Source organism: Nanorana parkeri, unplaced genomic scaffold (genome assembly GCF_000935625.1).
Source record: "Nanorana parkeri isolate BGI_ZX_2015 unplaced genomic scaffold, ASM93562v1 scaffold776, whole genome shotgun sequence".
Classification (NCBI taxonomy): domain Eukaryota; kingdom Metazoa; phylum Chordata; class Amphibia; order Anura; family Dicroglossidae; genus Nanorana; species Nanorana parkeri.
This window is the reverse complement of record NW_017307044.1, coordinates 491,401-510,456: the sequence shown is the minus strand read 5'-3', so window position 1 is coordinate 510,456 and position 19,056 is coordinate 491,401. Positions and strand designations below refer to the sequence as shown.

Here is a 19,056-nt window from a genome sequence, read left to right as displayed (position 1 = left end):
ATTGCGAGGGGGCCCTTAGGATAGGGCATTGCTCTCAGCACTGGGAACTCTCTTCACTACTACCAGCAGCGATATCCTGGTGCTGAAAGCCAAAATACCACAGACCAGACCTCCTTATTAACACATTGGCAAGTATGCATGAAAACTCAGAGGTGCTAATGTGCACTACACCTTCGTTTGGAAGTGTAAATAACTCACAGAACACAAAGTCATTCAGGCTGCTAAAATGGGGAATTGCTAACTAATCCTTTATAATGTAATTACTCTTACATATCAGTCAGTGGTCAGTCTTCTACCTACATTCGGCAAACAAACATTGTGAAGTGCCACTTCCAGGCCTCTGGTGTTTTCTATAGAGGTACAGTGAACATATGAGGGCATAAATACTGATTTGGCTCTAAATGGTGCAAGCTCCAGGCCTTCTTTTCAGCATTAGAAAAGTAGCATAATACCTAAAGATGTAGTCCTCTGACAATATTTTCTAATGTGGTCAAGCCAAGATGTACCATAGGGTGGATTTGATTATATTTCCCATATAGTCCAGCTCTTACGTTAGTTCACTGAAAAAGGAGTTGAAGTTTTGTCACAAAAAACTCTGAGACAGCTTATATCATGTACCAAGCTGATGATGGGGCTTCTCTTGTCCGACACTCCTGGAAGTGGTGACAGTAAGTGTGAATGGCATGAGTGCCAGTGTGGCAGGCTGGACAGGATCTGCGTAGAGTTCGGCTGCGTGGACCAGATGGCTCTAGGCTGCAGGACCAGGACCGAATGCCAGAATAGTGAGGTATCAGATCGGTTGACAGGAGTGTAGTCAGGGTCACAAGGCAAGGTTGGTAACAGCCAAGCAGCGGAATACCGAATCAGGATCCAGGAGCAGGGTCAGCGTCACAGGTCAAGGTCAGTAGCAGATGGTTAGAGAGGTAAAGGACAGAAGGCAGAATTCAGAGTCCAGTAGCCAGGCCGAGGTCACAATGTGCAGGCAGAGATACAGAGAAAAGCCAAGGTAAGCAGGATAACAAATCAGGTCACAGGTAATCAGGAACAAGCTGAAGACCACTCAGCAATCTGTCCATGGTACACTTCCATTTATATAGGCCATTGGGCGGCAAGCGTGCATGCATGCACGCCTGAACGCTAACGTCCATCTGCACATTAATGCAAGCCTGCCTGCTAATGCATGTCTACCTAAGATCCATTGCAGCGGGCCAAGAGCCATAGTATGTGTACATGCTTGAGCCTGCACCAGTCTTCTGGAATGTACTGAACCTTCCCTACAGCTTAGCATGGTTCCCTGTGCTTTTATAAATGTCACTTGATGGGGATCCCCTTCACTCTTCAGCTGAGGACTGAGAAGAATGGAAGGGCGGGTGTTTACTTTCCCATTAGGGGGAGGGATAGAAACGCTCCGTGGGACATCGGAGACAACGCTGGATACATGGTGGAAACTAATAATATTAAATCCTTTTTTCTAGCCACATCAGAGTTTTATAATTAACCCTTTCTAACCTCTTTTGGGCACACGCCATGAACCGTTAACAGGTCCAAGACTAGTTCACACATGTCGTCATTTGACATAATTTTACAATTTGCGTGCTGCTCTAATGCTCTATTACATTCTCAGTCACTAAAGATGGCCACATGCAGTTAGATTGCGCTTAGATTTGTTTTTTAGATCAGAAAAAGAACTTAACTGGGCATAAATTGAATGGATTGTTTAGGCAGGGCATCACACTACACACGACATAGACACACAGATATCCCCAGTACTTGTGATTTTGGCAATATTTAGATTTGAGTATGGGTACTTGAGTCACTCGAGACTTATTGGATCCGGCTGAAATAAGCAGGGTTGGAAAACAAACAGGGATCTAACTGGTATAAACAAAGATCCGCAGGCTATCATAATCTTTTCAGGCTTTTTTTTTAGATAGAAACAGCAAGTACCAGCTGTTTTGGGATGAACCTTTGCTTAGTCATATCGTTGACACTCTGATAAAGTTGTCTTTTTTGTTTAAGGAGGTCAGGATATGCTAATGATCTTTGTTCATGGCTAGTACAGATAAGGCCAGAGATGTGGACAGTGCACCACCGGTTCCCAGAGGGTTTGTATCACTATAACATGTGAGCTGTCTGTTGTTTACAAGGATCGTATTAGTGTGTCAGGTACTAAAGCCGAAACCTAGGGTAGACATCTTTCAGGGCTGTTGGCTATGATGAATTTCTGCTATGGTCCAAGAAGAGCTTTGAGGCTTTATAGGTCTATTCTTTCATCAGTGAAGGTGAATGATTGGATCCATAGCTCACTGATATAGAGTTCCGGGCGCCTGGCGGTAATATATAGTTAAATAATTATTAAAAAAAGTAAAAGATGAGAAGATAAATAAAAATTGAAAAAGTAAAAAAATTAAAAAAAATTAAAAAGTAAATTAAAAAAAGGAAAAAAATAAGCAAACAAAAAAAAAAAACCCATAAAAAATGAAAACCAACCCTGCAGCCCCTGCATTCCCTCGGCCAGGAGGGGGGGGCATTGCCGAACCCGGCCTTGGGGCGGCAGGGAGGGTAAATCCGGTCCTGGTTTTATGGTGCCAGCTCAGCTTCTCGTATCTGTCATACATATTATAAGATCAGCTTTCAGTATCCACTGTCAATTCCCAGCTATGATGCTAATAAATCTGTACAGGGCACAGTGTATATACCCAAGGTATTGCCAAACGTAAAACATCATGAAGATACAATTGAATCTTTTCTTTGCTGTAATGCCACCAGGTTGCAGCTACATGTCTCAGGAGTCCAGACACCACCAGCGCCAACGTGCATGCGTGCACTGTCTTGGTCTGTCTTGCTGCTTGTGCATATGTAGGTGCAGGCAACTGGCTTGTGTTCTCTCTTCCAGAAGTGCACATGTGATGGTGGCTCCACAGGACCCTGCAAGGCAAAGAAGTCACCCCAAAAGGGGGAATCTGAAAAAGGGATCTTTGGACCAGGTCAAGGAAGAGATAGGAAACGCAGAAGACAAGGTAAGTGGCCAGATAAGCTGCTCTAATTGCAATTAAATTTTTAGGCTACATTCAAACTAAGCGCGATTTGATGCATTTATATGCATTTAAAATTGTTTTCTAAACGCATATATATGCATCTAATGATTTCAAATGGATTCATTCACACTTTGCATTTAGATGCTTTTAGATGCAGTGAGTTGAGCTGCGTTTAGAGAAAACATAAGTCAGGTATGTCCAGGAATCAGTTTTAATTCTAAATGCACCAAAACACATGTAAATGCATGTAAGTGCAAGACGCGTTTATTTGCTGAAACCTCATTGTGTACCGCAGTGAATCGTTTCAATGGAAAAAGGACAGATGTGTGCAAATGCACTTCATTTTAAGAATCTAGCCTGATAGATTTTGCAGACAGATCTCTGCATAAAGGAGAACTATGGGGTAAGTTCTTTTCCCCATAGTTCTCCTAAGGGTCACAGGAGGACATAAACTAGCGTCCTCCCGTCACCCAAAGCTCAGTATACCGCGATCCACAGCTCCCTGTTAACTTAGACCGACAGGGACGGATCCCTACATTACTGTCGAGATCCACCCAGCTGCGTGAGTGACAGCTGGCTCTGCCTATCTAGAGGCAGAGCCAGCTGTACCCGCCCCCTCCCCCGTCCATTCCGCCAGTCAGCGCTGGAGGATCGGACAGGGGAGAGGGGGAAACCCTGTAGGGAGCCGTGACTGACAGTCACGGCTCTCTGCAGGGACAGGATGGAGAAGTGTGCGAGCGACGGTATGTGTTCGCTCACTTCCCGATCTACTGAGCCGACCTGTGACAGTCTCATTGTCCCAGGTCGGCTCGAACTATGAGGTGAGTGAAAATCACTCACCTCATAGTTCTCCTTTAAATTATTATAAATATCTATAAACACTATTAAACCCTCTAGTACCACAACAAGGAAAAAATATGTTCACTTGCTGTATGTTTAACTGAGACTTAGCAAAAATATTTAACTGGCCTGACCACAAGTTTGTAAACTGTTCCTGCTTGTTACAGCGTTAAGTAATCTTTATGGTGTGATCATCACTCAAATATGGAGGCAAGGTGTAACATATGAACTCTTTTGCCATAGGAACAGGCTTTCCTTGCTCTGCTGCCATCTTTCCTGTCATGTTCAAACAACAGGCTCTGTAAATGTATGCACATTGGAATGTAGCCCAGGGATTGCTAGCCCAGTGATTTACCAAATAGGCTCATGGTGGGTAATGTACTGACAGACATTAGATGATCATGATAGACTTATGTCTATAAGTGCCCTCAGACATCAGAGGATGGATTGTGGAACTGAGATGGATCGTGAAAGAAATTCTGGTGACCTGGTTGGATGTTTGCTGATAGGGCATTATCCCCCTAACATGAGAAATGGGATCCCTGCTGTGCCTATAAACTTACAGACAATGCATTGTATCATGCAGATGGACAAGTCTTAGTTCTTGCTTTCACCCCAGCTGTTTTCTTAACAGTATATATGATCGGATATAGGGCCTGTTTAGACTTTGCCGCACATGTAAAAGCAACGCAAACATGCGCGGTCAAAAAAACACCTGAAGTTCGCAGCTCAAACTGCTGCACGAGGTTCTTTGTCTCGTTTGTTGCTCGTAGGGCAACCCATTGAAATGAATGGGCTGCCCTGTGCTGACGTGCGGCAACGGTGGCAAAGCGCGCCGCAAGTGTAAGGAGTGTAACACTTTCAGTGAGGAAGTGGAAGTTTTATCTACTTGCTCCTCCTTTTTTGGACCAATTGGAGCAGAAACAGTTCTGCTGTTTACAGACGGTTGCAAATCAGACGTCATAGCTGCATGCTTATTCTGGGTTAGCATCTCAGACCCCATTCACACTGAGCTACATCAAACAAAGCGCTTTTTCAGCGCTGATTTGAGCTGAGCGACATTGAGCTACAGTGCACATTTTGTCGCGCTATGTAGAGCTTCTTTTGACAGTCTATCAAAGCCTATTGGGGCCGAATTGCACAAAATCCACTGAAAAAATAGGTCATGTTCGAGCGACAAGCTTGAGCTACAATCTACTGGCGACATTGAGCTGTGAGATGTGAACAGCTCCATTGAAATGCATTGGACGAGCTACATTGAGCTTTTTGTTTGAGCGATTTTTGAGCGGAAATCACTCTACAAATCGCTCAGTGTGGATGGGGTCTTAGACATTATTAAGGAAATTGGATCAGTATGACAGCCTGGCATATAAAAGTTTATAAAACAGGTAAGACAACACCAGTCAATGTATTGCAGTCGGAGTCAAGATTACCCTTTACGCTATAGTCCAAAACTAAAACCCAGTGAAACCAATGGGGTTCCAAGCTGGATTTGCACTGCACCAAAACAGGCCATTGGTTTTGTTTGCTGCTTTAAAGCAGAACTCTGCACTGCAAGTTTTAAGTGCTATTTGTGCTGAGATTAAAAAATGACTCACCCGGCCCTCTGAGCCAAGTTGCTCTTGGACAGGCCCCTTCTGATTCAATCCTCCTCCACTGCTGCGATGGTATGTCCCTCGGCGCCCTCACACCCTATACACAGTGTATAGAACATGATGACTCACATGACCTTAGACCGCTCCAGTGGAGGGGGAGTGAGGCAGAAGGGACCGGTCTAAGAGCAATCCGGCTCGGAGGATCAGGTGAGTATAACTGTTATTTTTTTAACCTAGACACAATAAGCACTTAACCCTTGCCTTGCGGGGGTAGTCCCACTGCAAGGAATAGGACAAATGTCCCTTGGAGTTCTGCTTTAAAGATGAAACAAAAGAGTCTGCAATCCTACCAGGGTTCATGAATAGACAGAACCCTACTGGCCCACACTGGGTCAGGTACAGGGATTTTCAAGCAGTTTAGAAGAAATGGAAAACCTTCTTAACAAAACAATTAATTTCTAGTGAAACCCAAACAATCCTAATTCTTTCCCACTGTACTAATTAGGTTCCAGTGAGTGTTACTTCCTGTTTGTCAGAAAGGTTTGTGTGTTTCCTTGGCAGCATATGACAGTACAACATCATTTCCTGGTTCGCAGTTCGATTACTTTCTCTGCTTTGTGTATAGGAGTATTTCTGAGCAGAGTGAAAAAAACTAGGGGACACTAGGGGAACTTTTTTTTAACTAGTTTTCTTCCTGTATTTGCTACATGCCGATACGGTGAGTCCACCAATTTAATAAAGTACAGCATTAAAAGGACAAATCCAGTAGTCCAACATCCCTAGCCCTCCTAACCTAAACACCCACCCACCCTCCCATCCATCCGATGACTTACTTCAGCATGACAACCATGGCCTCTTCTGCTGTTTACACCCTGGGCTGAAAGCTTCTTCAGCACTGCCTTTGCCTGCACAATAAGCCCTCATAGACTTTAACAGAAAACTGGAGATAGTAGTCAACCCTATTCAAGTCTGCGGTAGCTCACTGCACAGACACAACCAACGTTTTTGGCTCTATAAACAGAGGATTGTGGCTCTCCTGCTAAGTAAGCAGCTGGGTTATTTTGGGGTAGAAGGGCTCTAGGTAGGGTAGACTAGAACATTTTTACTAAACGTGCATTTGTCTTTTAAGTTCCTTTTTGTCATCTTATCTAACAATACACGTGCATGAAGGCTGTTATTACTTATTGCACCCGATCGAATGCCACAACACTCTAGCAATCCCTAGATAGCAGCTGTAAAAAACTCTGCAAAAATCTACTTTAACTTCAGAAGCCGGAGATCCAGGATTATAGAGTGTTCTCATCCCTTGATATTACATCATACCTCCTTTTACCAATCAGATGGGATTATTTTATTTATTGTCTGACTGTTTACTGTCATAGCATAGCACAGTGAGCCATCAACCAGCAGTAAAAAATAATAATTCCAGCCAATCAGGAAATGAGGAATGATGTAATTGTATTTGGTAATCGTTACCAGCTGAAGGTAAAGTTGATTTTGAAAGCTGCTATCTAGGAATCGCTAGAAAGCTTTCAATAGGGTGCAATAGAGCATACAACAGCCTCTATGCTCCTAGAGCTCAACCTGCGACCCCAGGGCCACGTGTGGTCCTTTGGTATTTGCAGGCCCCAGCAAGCAGTAGTGGTGGATTGATTTGTAAAGGGGCTTTTAATAACAGTAATCTCTAGCAGACTCATGTAGAATGTCCCTAGTGTATGAACGTCTCACACAGCATGAGCATGGCTTCAGTCTTCAACAACTCTAGTAAGTCTTCAATCTATGACCATTTCCTCTAGTAAGTCTTCAATCTATGACCATTTCCTCTAGTGTAGTGCAAGTCTTCAGTCTATGACAGTCTTCTGTAGAATTATGTATAATAAATATTTTATGCAACCCTTTGGAGACATCAGGGGCCACATTTAAGACCCTCTATACCTTGTACGTTCAAAGCCACTGCTCTAGGCACTGTGCTGTTGGGATAGAAATAGAGATAGGATAGAAAATGGAAAAAGCAAAGATAAATACTTCACTTTAGTTTTGTTGCAAATAATAGAAAATTAAATAAAAGATCAGGTACAGTTCCAAATAATAAAAATAACATTACGGCAGAGAGAAACTGCCAGGTGCAGTTGTGAAGAGCACACACACACACACACACACACACACACACACAAAAGGAAAAAACAATTACGCTATGAGCTTTGTATTCTTGTAAAATGTCATTAATTGTTAAAGAATCGTATCAATGAATATCTTTCATAGATTATTTGGACATTGCTGTATGGATTTCCTGGATGATGAGGAAGAATATCAGTCAGTATAACATGAAGTCTCCGAGCTGAAGAAAAGAATGCTTAAATACAGTAAATGACTTTGCCAGTCGATAACCTTATTTGTAAGAAATATCTATAATACAATCTAGCATCATTTTGTTGTTTTATTTTCTTAAAGTGACATTAAAGGATATATTTTTTTCCCTCCCCCCAATGTTAATGTCAGCACTTACCTTAAATGATGTCTCTTAATCCGATCTTCTTCTTCTTCTTTCCTGATGTTTTCATCTGTCCCTCCAGCGGTGCGGCGGGTCTCCCATCCAGCGCTGACTCCTCTCTACTTGCAGGCACTTCTGATCCCGCGGTGTGTGCATGCGGGTGCACGCGTCCATAGACTTACCTTGCGTCTCTGCTCGTCTCCTGGCCGAGAATCCGAACTGCGCATGCGCCCGCCCCAAGATGCTTTGCGGCCGCCCGAACAGTTTCGTGTTCTCGGGCGGGAGCGTGCAGTAAAAACAAGGTAAGTTTAAACCGCTGTTAAAGCGTTTTTTTTTAAACTGTTTGCCTATATCTACTGCTTGATAGCAGTAGATATAGGCAAAAAAACAGGAGGGTTTAGAACCCCTTTAAGACATAAAGACGACAGTCCTCTAAATACTTGATACTTTGTCGTGGATTGTGTGAGAAATTGTTAAAACCCGTTTGTTTTTTTTCTTTGCTGTTGTGTACTTTTAGAGGGTTAAACCCTCTCTATTAGTCCTGTGGGACAGAAAGGGACGGTAAATCCACAATTTTACATTGTCACTGGAGCAGGAGGTGAAGAATTCTTTCAAATGGGACAAATTTGTTTCCGAACAAAATTCTACCAGTGTAAGGCGCCAGCATTACAGTGACAACTGTCTAAAATTGGATTTCATATCGCATTCTGTTGTGTCTCAGTGACATGAACTGATGGGGCATCAACCCAACGGGACACAGACAGTGAAAAAAAACCCAAACCTAACCAGGGTTGGAACTATCCAAAATCTTCAAAAAATGTTTGGCTGTAGATATTTGTAAAGTTAACTAACCAAGAATGCAGAGCAGAGTGTGGGTGAGCATTTTCAGTCCATTCCAGCAGTCTCAAATTTCTGCGCTGACATAATTTCCATGTCACAGACTGGATGTTCCTGTTACTCAACTTTACAATATTAAACAGAGTAACACTTTTTCTTCGCTCTCTGAACTAAACTGCTAAAATAGCCAAATGCCAGAACAAATGCCCTTCCAATCTACAAACCAGACATAAAGCAATCTCTAGATCCCTGGTACCCAACCTGCAGCCTTCTGGCATTTACTGTCCATCCCTTGGGGCCCTTGCACCGAGTATTCTGTGTTTTGGTGCTTACTGGAGCCAGTGAAGGAAAATATTCTTGAGACTGGCTTTTAGTAAACTTTTTTTTGTTGTTGCATTTTTTCAATTTTTCTGTGTAGTCTATTCCTTTTTTTCCCTCCATTCTATCTCCTATTTTTTTAATTGAACTTGCTGAGAAAAATATCAAATGTATCACAAGTAATTGTTAAGAGGGATGCGGGGAGCACAAATGTGGAAGCATTTTTTTGTAATGTGTCTAACAGCAGTGGCCTCAGTCTTATGTAATGTATCTGGAGTCTATGGCTGTTCCTGATCTCCAGCATCTACTGTAGCATGTTCACAGTCCATGACCGTCCCCTGTAGCATGTCCGCAGTCAATAACCACCCAGTAGCCCGTGGTCTTTGACCATCTCCTGTTGCACATCTGTAGTCTCTGCAGCATTACATTCACTAAGTTTTCTGTGTGGTCATTTGGGGATGTCAGGGGCAGCACTTCGGCCCCCTTTATCAAGTAAGTTGACAACCACTGTTCTAGATCGCAAGAACCAGGATAGTATGTATCTTGTTATTACTATACTGTTTTTGCTTTACAGCTGTTTGTACTTCTCATTGAAAACAGGTTATGAATTTGTAATGTTTCTATTACTGACACTTGTATGTATAGTATCTATTAGTTGGTACAATAATAAAAAATAGTGATATAGGGACTAATAATGAACCATTATATAGTAAAGGCTTCTTTAGACTAAAATTTGAACCTTTCCTGTACCCACTATGCACTGACCAAGCACACAGGCTCAGCAGACATGAAGTGCAATAATCAGGAGAATCAATGATTATTGATCCATATGCATGTAAACAACAGATATCCACGTGAGTAAAAAGGAAAAAAGTGTAAAGACCGACTGTTTATCACATTCAAATTAGACTCTCTAATGTGACCAATTTTATATGTTACAAAATTCTCTGCTCCCAACTCTCAATTCTATTCCAGGCCGAAACCATTCAATGCCTAAAAGAACCTTTACAGTTAGCTACCTATAAAGCCTAAGATGCAGCAACAGAAAAACAGATTCAATGAATATGGTATTGAAGAACCTGAGCCTTTTATTCTATTATACTGAACAAGTATGGTGATCTTGTTACTGTTTACACACATTAGCAAAAATCATGCTATTGATAAACTTGAGTCAGGTATACATACTTCGCATTTCATCTGGTTCTTGATGGACCGGCGCAAATTAGATGCATGGGTGCCACTGTCGGCACCTTTCTGACTGTCATTGTCGGCCTAACAGAGCTAGCAGCCGATGAGCTGCACGCTGTTTGGTTATTCTGAGAGCGGCTGCCGGCCACTGTCAAAATACAGAGGAAACAGCAGGAAATTCCTAGATATACGCTTGTAAGCATTGTCGGAGGAATCTGTTCTATTTCCTTCGTTCAGCCAGCAGGTTGAACAAAGAAAATAGAGGCGTGTATACCCGACTTTACCGATAACATAAGATTAAAAACTGAGTAGCTTGTTCTGATGAATGGAATACAAATGTACAGAGATTTATGGAGTATGCCGAGATGATTATTATGAGTAACGATACGGCGTTCTTAGTCAACATGAGTTAAAATCAATAGCTGCTTAATCTCTCATGAATATTGATGGACATTTATATCTACCTAAAAAATAGCAACAGATAGACATGAAATAACTGTAAAGTTATATTATGGGAATTCACGCATATAGCCTGATAATTGTTTGCTGTAAAAAAAAAAAGGAGGATAGTTAAAGAGAACTTGTCGCTTTGCCCTAAACAGACTCAGTGATAGATTAAGGCATACAAATCTTTAATATAAAAATTGACATCACAAAATTGTCAGCAAAAGCAGTGTTTATTGTAGTTCTTCAAATAACATTTAAAACAGACTAGTATATAAAAATATAGCCTTTCCTATGTACCATTACATATTTACAACTAATCATCGATAAGTCAAATGACAACATTAGCTAAGAGTGCTATAACAATCATCTATATATTGCTTCATAAAAGGTGATGTTAATAGTTAAAGGGTGGGTTTTATTTACAGCATATTGTACTCATAAGCCTGGTGAGATCTCTGAGGAGGCTGTAAACTAGGTGCAGCTTTCACATTATACATCCATGAATAGGGAGCTGTAAGAAGCCAACCATTGAATGCTTCCATGCAATAGACACAATTGTTATTGAAAGTCCTGACGACTGTGCCTCAAACACTCGGCCGGGCTGGAATCCTAACCTTTGAGTTGCTAATTAGCTGTAATTGCATATACAAGTCAACAAATGCTATACTAAGCATTTGGCTAATCAAACCGCACATTGAAGATGTATTTAAATCCAAGGAAAGCATTAGATAAAAAAAATAATAAACAAAACAGTGATCTCACAGAAACACCATCTATCCTACACAATAAATACTGTACATAGTTGCTAATTCACAGCTCTCGCCTTGAGTAATTCATTTAGTTGATGCTTCCTATGCAGTATCGAAGAATGTCATGAGTGCATTCTGGTCATAATTGTCCAAAATCTCCAGCAAGAGAGGAACTTTAGTTTTTACATTTGTGCCTTTGAATTTAAACTTGTCAATGAAGAGATCTGTTATCATACCTACAAAACAAAACAAAACAAAAGAAAACATTTCACAACTTTTAGATGACTAGAAGTAATAAAAAGGAGCCGTCTAGCATTAATGCACTACATTTGTTAGGGGTTCTATCGGAATTTATTTAGGTGATGATGAACCAAAATACAACCCTATTTCCAAATCTATATTTGCAAATCTCATAAACCCATATTTTATTTACAATAGAAAACATATCAAATGTTTAAACCGAGAAAATGTACCATTTTAGGAAACAGAGAGCATTTTGAAATTGATGGCAGCAAAACACGTCTCATAAAAGTTGAGACAGGTCCATGTTTACCACGGTGTAACATCCCCTCTTCTTTTAACAACACTCTGTAAACATCTGGGAACTGAGGAGACCGTTTGATGGAGTTTTGGGAGAGGAATGTTGTCCCACTCTTGCCTGATATAGGATTCTAACTGCTAAACAGTCCTGGATCTTCTTTGTCGTATTTTTCGTTACAAGATGCACCAAATATTTTCAGTTGGTGAAAGGTCTGGACTGCAGGCAGGCCAGTTAAGCACCCGGACTCTTCTACTATGAAGCCATGCTGTTGGCATAGATGCAGTATGGGGTTTAGTATTGTCCTGCTGAAATATGCAAGGCCTTCCCTGAAAAAGACGTCATCTGGATGGGAGCATATGCTGCTCTAAAATCTATCTGTTGCCTGTGTCCTTCAATGAACGGGAGAGAAATATCTTTTTTTCTTAAACTTGTACATTTTCTCAGTTTAAACATTTGATATGTTTTCTATTTTCTATTGTGAATCAAATATGGGTTTATGAGACTTGCAGATCATTGCATTCTGGTCTTATGTATCCAATCCAAGGTTCGGCTCCAAGAACTTGAGAAGTCATCCAAGGTGGCTGAAAACAGTTAGATCGATACTAAAACACAGCCTTGGCAACAACAAAAAACAACTCACATTTCAGACCACTCTCACCTCACTCCATGAGCAAGCTTTAAGAGTGTTTTTTGTTTTATGTGTATATTTTATAGGTCATCTGTGTCCATTGCGGAGTTTTCCCTACACCTGCTGTCCTGTAGACACAACATGAAATGAGAGGAAATTCCCTTAGGGCTCAATCACACTGGCAGTTGGGCTAGTGTGTTGTGATAGCTCTGACAGTGCACTGCCGGAAGTTGGGAGCTGTCGCTGTTTACATGTTTTGTTAACTTAATTTAGAGTGCACAAACTAGGGATGCACCGATAACGAGTATTTGGCCGAGTACTTGTACTCGCCCAAATGCTCCGATCCCTAGCCCGATACTTCCAGTATCAGGAAGCCAGACAGCATGTCATTACACGCCCCCTCCGCTTTCCGATTGGCCAGAAAGCCAGATCCATGCTTTCTCATCACCTAGCGACGAGAAGAATGGGCACAGCTTCCTTGCTAATCGGGAAGCCGGGTGGCGAGTATTTACACGCTGCCCGGCTAATCAGGAAGCCAGGTGGTGAGTCATTACACGCCGCCTGGCTTCCTGAAACTTTCGCTATCGGCGAGTACCGGAAAAAAAATATCGGTACTCATAATCGATACTAAAATACCGGTATCGGTGCATCCCTAGTACAAACTGTGCACTCCATTCACAGCGGCGCAGTATAGTTTGTTGAAGTGACCTACAATGCAGTCCAGTGTGCTGCAAGAATGCAGGATGTCTGAATCTTTTCGCAGTGCACCGCAGATTACACATATATTTTCCCTAGCAGTGACTAGCATTGTTCAGTTCCTGAAACCCATCACCACAACCAGTGTGAATAGGACCTCAAACAGCTGTCTCACACAAAGCAGCAGTCTGGCTCTCTAGTGGTCTGACAACCCCTCCCTGGAACACTGCTCTACAAGGCTCACACTCCCTAAGCAGCATTTTGTTTTTTTAACACGTAGCAATTAATACTGTTGGAATAGATTTGAGCCAATGATGCAGCTGTCCTCTGGTTAAGCTAAATGGACAACAGACCATACTGCTAAGCAAGGCTCAGAGACATATTAGACAGGAGCACATAACAATTATTTAAAGCAGAGAAAAATATATCATAATCTGATCTGTTCAGAATTGTCACCTTTTGTCAAAATTCAAACACATGTAAAACTGAGAACTTTTACTAAAAGAATGCCATGTTCTTTTTTCCCCTCTCTAAAGGAATAAAGTTACCAAAAATGATATCTATCATAAATGTCACTCTGCACATCTGAAAAATACGTAGTTACTATTTTATATTCCTACTCCCTCTGCTTAGCTTCTTCCCTCTGTTGCCTGTTACTAATCTCAGTCTATTGCTTCTGTAAACAATAGGAATTAGACCACCCTACTGTTTTCTTCAATGGATTGCATCTGTCATTCTGAACGAACTGAGACTGTGGGGCAAAAGTTCCTGATCATGCAGGGAATAATAGGAGCAGCTGTATGGTGACTACATAAAGCAACTGTATTTATCATGACTTCCATATACTGTGTTTACTATGTTTACCATACGTGTTTCTAGTTTCTCTTTATTCGTCTTTGTCTTAACTGGTGATTCAGTGAGAGTTGTGAAGCAACTGGATACAATGGACAGATTATATATTATTCATGGCCTATTAATTTACAGTGGTCTAAGATAGCATATGCAATAAATATTGTCCTGGCGCACTACATTTTATTGGTTTTCCTGGCTAAATTATGTATGACAGGGTTACACGAACTCAGAAAGGACCTGCTTATTCATCTTTTATACAAGGGACCTGGAGACCTCACCATAGAGCCTTTCAAGATGTGCTGGCTGCTTCTTATATTCTTCCTGGAGCTTGTCGGCTTCCTCCAGAATAGTTCGATACTCTGGGATCAGAAAGTCTGTGTTTCCTTCATGAACTTGCAGCTCCTTTCCAAAAAAAAAACAACACACAAAACACACCTTCATTACCGCTACAGCACACATTACTTTTCCAGTCCAAAAAGTCAAAATAACCACAAGGAATCAAGCATTGAGATACCCATAACTAATATTTCACACAATGCCACATTTTGAGTATCAGCTTCATTAACTTGCGAGTAACAAGTCAAGGTGGAAAGGGAATAAAGAGGGAGTAGCCAGGCCTGTTTAAAACCTAAAATGGAGCTGATTCACAAAAAGCAGAGCAAACAAAACTGGTCAATTGTCTACAACAGCTAATCAGGTTTTATCTCTGAAATAAAACAAGGAATGTGATCGATCCCAACTGGTAACCTTTCAAATGCTGTTCCGATCTTCTTAGCTCTAACAAAGTAACCATGATGGTGCTTATTAGGGATGCTTCGCTACCGATATTTTTTTTCGGCACTCGCCGATACCGAGTACCGGAAGTCCCATTCAGGAAGCCAGGTGGCGTGTAATGACTCGCCACCTGGCTTCCTGATTAGCCGGGCAGCGTGTAAAGACTCGCCACCCGGCTTCCCGCTTAGCAAGGAAGCCGTCTCCATGCTTCTCGTCACAAAGCATGGAGCAGGCTTACTGGCCAATCAAGAAAGTCGGGCGCCGTGTAATGACATGACGCACGGCTTCCTGATTGGCCGGGAAGCCGGCTCCATGCTCTCTCGTTATGAGGTGATAAGGGAGCATGAAGCCGACTTCCTGGCCAATCAGAAAGCCGGGCGCTCCATTATTGCACGGCGCTCGGCTTCCTGATTGGCCAGCTTCCTGACCAATCAGGAAGCAGGGCAGCGTGTAATGACGCGCTGCCCGGCTTCCTGATACAGGAAGTATCGGCACCAATACTGATACTAGTATCGGTGCATCCCTAGTGCTTATTGTAGCATCTATTGAACTACAACATGTGTGACATTGTTTCCTACATCTACCATCTATAAGTTATAATTGACCTGCACCAATCAGATATCTAGAACTAAGAATACGCAGCTAGACCTATAAAATGATATTATAAAAACGAAAAAGTAAATCAATAAAATGTAAAAAATGATGAAATAAAAGGAAAAATAGGACTACATAAAGGAAAGAAAAGACTAAAATATTATGGAGAATAGACAACAGACAAATAATGACCAACAATACACTGAGTGGCCAGATTATTATGACCACCCCATCAGTACTTCGTTGGGCCACGAGATGACTTAGTTGGGCCGCCTCGTGACTCCACGAGATGTTGAAAGGTGATGCAAGGAATCTGACACTGCACTGTTGCCCTTCTGTTGTCTTGTACCAGTCTTGCCACTCTCCGTTCTGCCCTAACATTGACTAGTCGCTGAAGGCCACAATTCGCACGTTCAGACCCAGATTTTCGTCTGACAGTCTAGTCTTTAAACACTTTAACAACAGCTGCTCTTGAACATTTAACGAATTCTGCTGTTTTGCTGATACTCGCTCCATGGCTCTGAGCACCAACAATCATCCCACATTCAAAGGCTGTTGAATCGCGTTGTTACCCATATCTTCAGAAAAAAATCACTTCTACTGTCGTGGTAAACAAACTGCTTCCCTATTTATAATGGTCTGGCCCTCTAGCAACTTCAGCACGAAATTATAGCTAATTTGCCTACAAACGTCAGGTGGTCATAATAATCTGGCCACTCAGTGTATGTGCATTTATATTCTTCCTGGAGAAAGATCACTTTTATAAAGCAAGGAATGTTGACAATGTACCTTGAGAGCGTCAATCAAATGAACCTTTTTGGCCAGGAGTAGCTGATACTCCAACTTTGGATGGATCATTCTCAACGTGTGGCCAACAGATTCTTCACTTATATCTGTGTAGGGGAACAGCAATGAAAAGGAAATGGAAGGAAATCATCAGTTATGGACTGTTAAGGTACTGTATATCTAAACCAGAAACTGTCACCAGAACAGGTGCCACCATTGGAAGATTTACTCTTCTCCTGTCCTAGTCACAACCATAACATTTTGGATTTGGCAGTACTTTCTGTCCAAGTGACAATGGTAACCAGGACAAGAACAGAGGCATAATCTCTCCAACTGAATGCAATAAAAACACTATGAGGTTTAAACACTTTCCCAATTATCAAAATAAAAAAAGGCTTGTCCTATGGTTTGAGAAAATTCACTAAATATCTCAATGTTGTTGTACTTTCATACAACCAGTTTGAAGACCTCCTGTTCCACTAAACCTATGTGCAACTTTACTTCTATATACAAGGATTAGTTACATTTGCATGAGGTAAACTTGCCAGATGCTCATCCAATTAAGATGAAGGTCTGATCAGACAGTGAATTTCCCTCCACTGACCTGTTTACAGATCCACTGAAGGCCATTGCAGACTTTTGGTTATGGTATCTTATAACTCAGCTGGTAAATAGCAATCAACAGGGATGGATCTTTACACCTGACCGGGTTAGGTTTAGGTGTATGTAAAGCCGAAATGTTTTTCTTTAGGTTTTGGCAAGAAAAGTGAATAGTTAAGACCCCTGTCAGGTTTTCTTTTGTGTCGGTGTTTGATTTCCTTTCACTTCCTGTCTCAAAGGCACAGCAGGAAGTAAGATATATCTCCTAGCCAAGGAGATACACCTCTTAGACAGCTGTCTCCCGAACATGTTTACTCATTGGAGGATCGCACCTTACCTCCTGTTCTTGTAACAACACATATGTTCTGAATTTCCTATCACCTTCTGCACTGGAGACTATGGTCACCAGGACCAATAATGAGGGTGAATCTCTACAGCAAGGACACAGATAGCAATAAAAAGCAGACAGAGTTTGAAACTGCATTGTATCCAAAACTAAAAAAAAGGTTTTGATTTTACATATACTTTAAAGCGGTGGTTCTCAACCTGTGTAACCCCAGGACCCACATTTGTCCTCGGTCATTAAGTCGCGAACCAAGTTGCACTGCAATGGAACACTGCAGTGTGGGCTGCTGTGCTGTGATGGAGCTCCATCCATACGTGCATTGTTTGTACAGCTCCTATGCGTACCTGTAGAGGTTCCGGGAGCCAGAATGTGATGTCACTCTGGTCCAGGCACCTCTACAGGACATGCGATGGAGCTATAAGCAATGCAAGTATGGGTGGAGCTCTCTCATGGCCATACCCCCAGCCCCACCCCACCTCAAGTCGACACTCGGCAGCATATTTTGAATGGCTGCTCGGTGTGAGAACAGACAGTGCTGCACTAGGGGGAGGCTAGGGGGAGCCTCTCGCCTAGAAAAGTGGAAGGCATGCGGCGACCCACTGAACACTTTTGGGTCACGACCCACCAGTTGAGAACCAAGGCTTTAAAGGGTACCCTAACTGTTATGAGTTGATTTAAAGGTTAGGTTAATTGTCGGGGAAAGGTGTTTCCGCTAGGCAAGAGGTAAGGTACTTGAGTACAAACATTTGTAGGCTCACTTTTGGCACCAAAAGCCCAGTGCTGAGATTACCTGCACCTGCCACCTAAAGTTGATGACCAACATGCGGTACATGCCATTCGAGTGCCTGTGCAGCTGTGGTGCAACTACAAATCCCATTAGGCATTGCAAGATTCTGACAGTTACAGGCATGACGCCCAAAGGCAGATGCATGATGGGATTTGCACTTTCACCACAGCTGCAGGGCCAGAGTTTAATTACCCCAGCTGTAACGTGTACTTTGCAATAGAAAACATACCGTAAGATATATTAAGATTTATCTTTCTTTTAGTGGCTTCTTTTGACAGGACATCTTTCAGAATTGAAATTGTGGAGATATTGTCGGATTTAAAGATTCCTTCACCTTTTCTGTAATGAGAATAACAACCGATTACAGCCGACAAAAAAATTCATTATAAAATACTAAAATAAAATCTACTTCTGATGTTGGATTTGGATTGAAACTATACAGTTATTTTTCTAATGCCCTATATTGCAAATGCAAAAACATAGCATGGCACGTTCGTGCAATTAAACAGCATAATGTGTTCTAGAGAAAAATCCAATAAAAGTGTGAGTTCTGGTGATGAGAAAATGGGTCAGTTTAAAGAAACCGTTTACTGAAAGAACTATGTGGTCTGCTACTGTTGACCACCTGTTGGGTGATATGCTGACCCAGTGGCTTCAATATATTTGACGAGAGGGAGCGTGGAACAAGCAGCACCTAATGTGGGAACTCCTGATCTGCCTGCTTGTTCTAGATTAGTGATGTAGAAAGCATTGAAGCCATTGGATAACCACCACAGCATGGCAACTAGAATTTCCAGAAGCAGATTGTCTTTGATCGTTATCTTTCTCTTAAGATAGATTTTTCTTAAAATAAACTTGTTGAGCTAGCCAGCCTACTAAACTGGCAGCAGGTGCCTACAGATATCTTTACGTACCATCTGCAGCACCAGTTTTGAGCCCCTAAACCCGC

The 19,056-nt window shown here is 41.9% G+C and overlaps 1 protein-coding gene across 1 annotated transcript in view; it reads right to left on the bottom strand.

The window, feature by feature from the left end:
* Positions 1-11,557: 11,557 nt before the first annotated feature.
* BBS7 (Bardet-Biedl syndrome 7) overlaps positions 11,558-19,056 on the bottom strand; it is a 34,421-nt gene continuing 26,922 nt past the window's right edge. Inside the window, exons 18-19 of the mRNA XM_018564737.1 lie at positions 14,499-14,622; positions 11,558-11,739 (exon numbers count right to left, since the gene is read on the bottom strand). Of these exons, the coding sequence (XP_018420239.1) occupies positions 11,606-11,739; positions 14,499-14,622 (258 nt within the window). The 3' untranslated portion in view covers positions 11,558-11,605. The remainder of the gene's footprint in view (positions 11,740-14,498; positions 14,623-19,056) is intronic.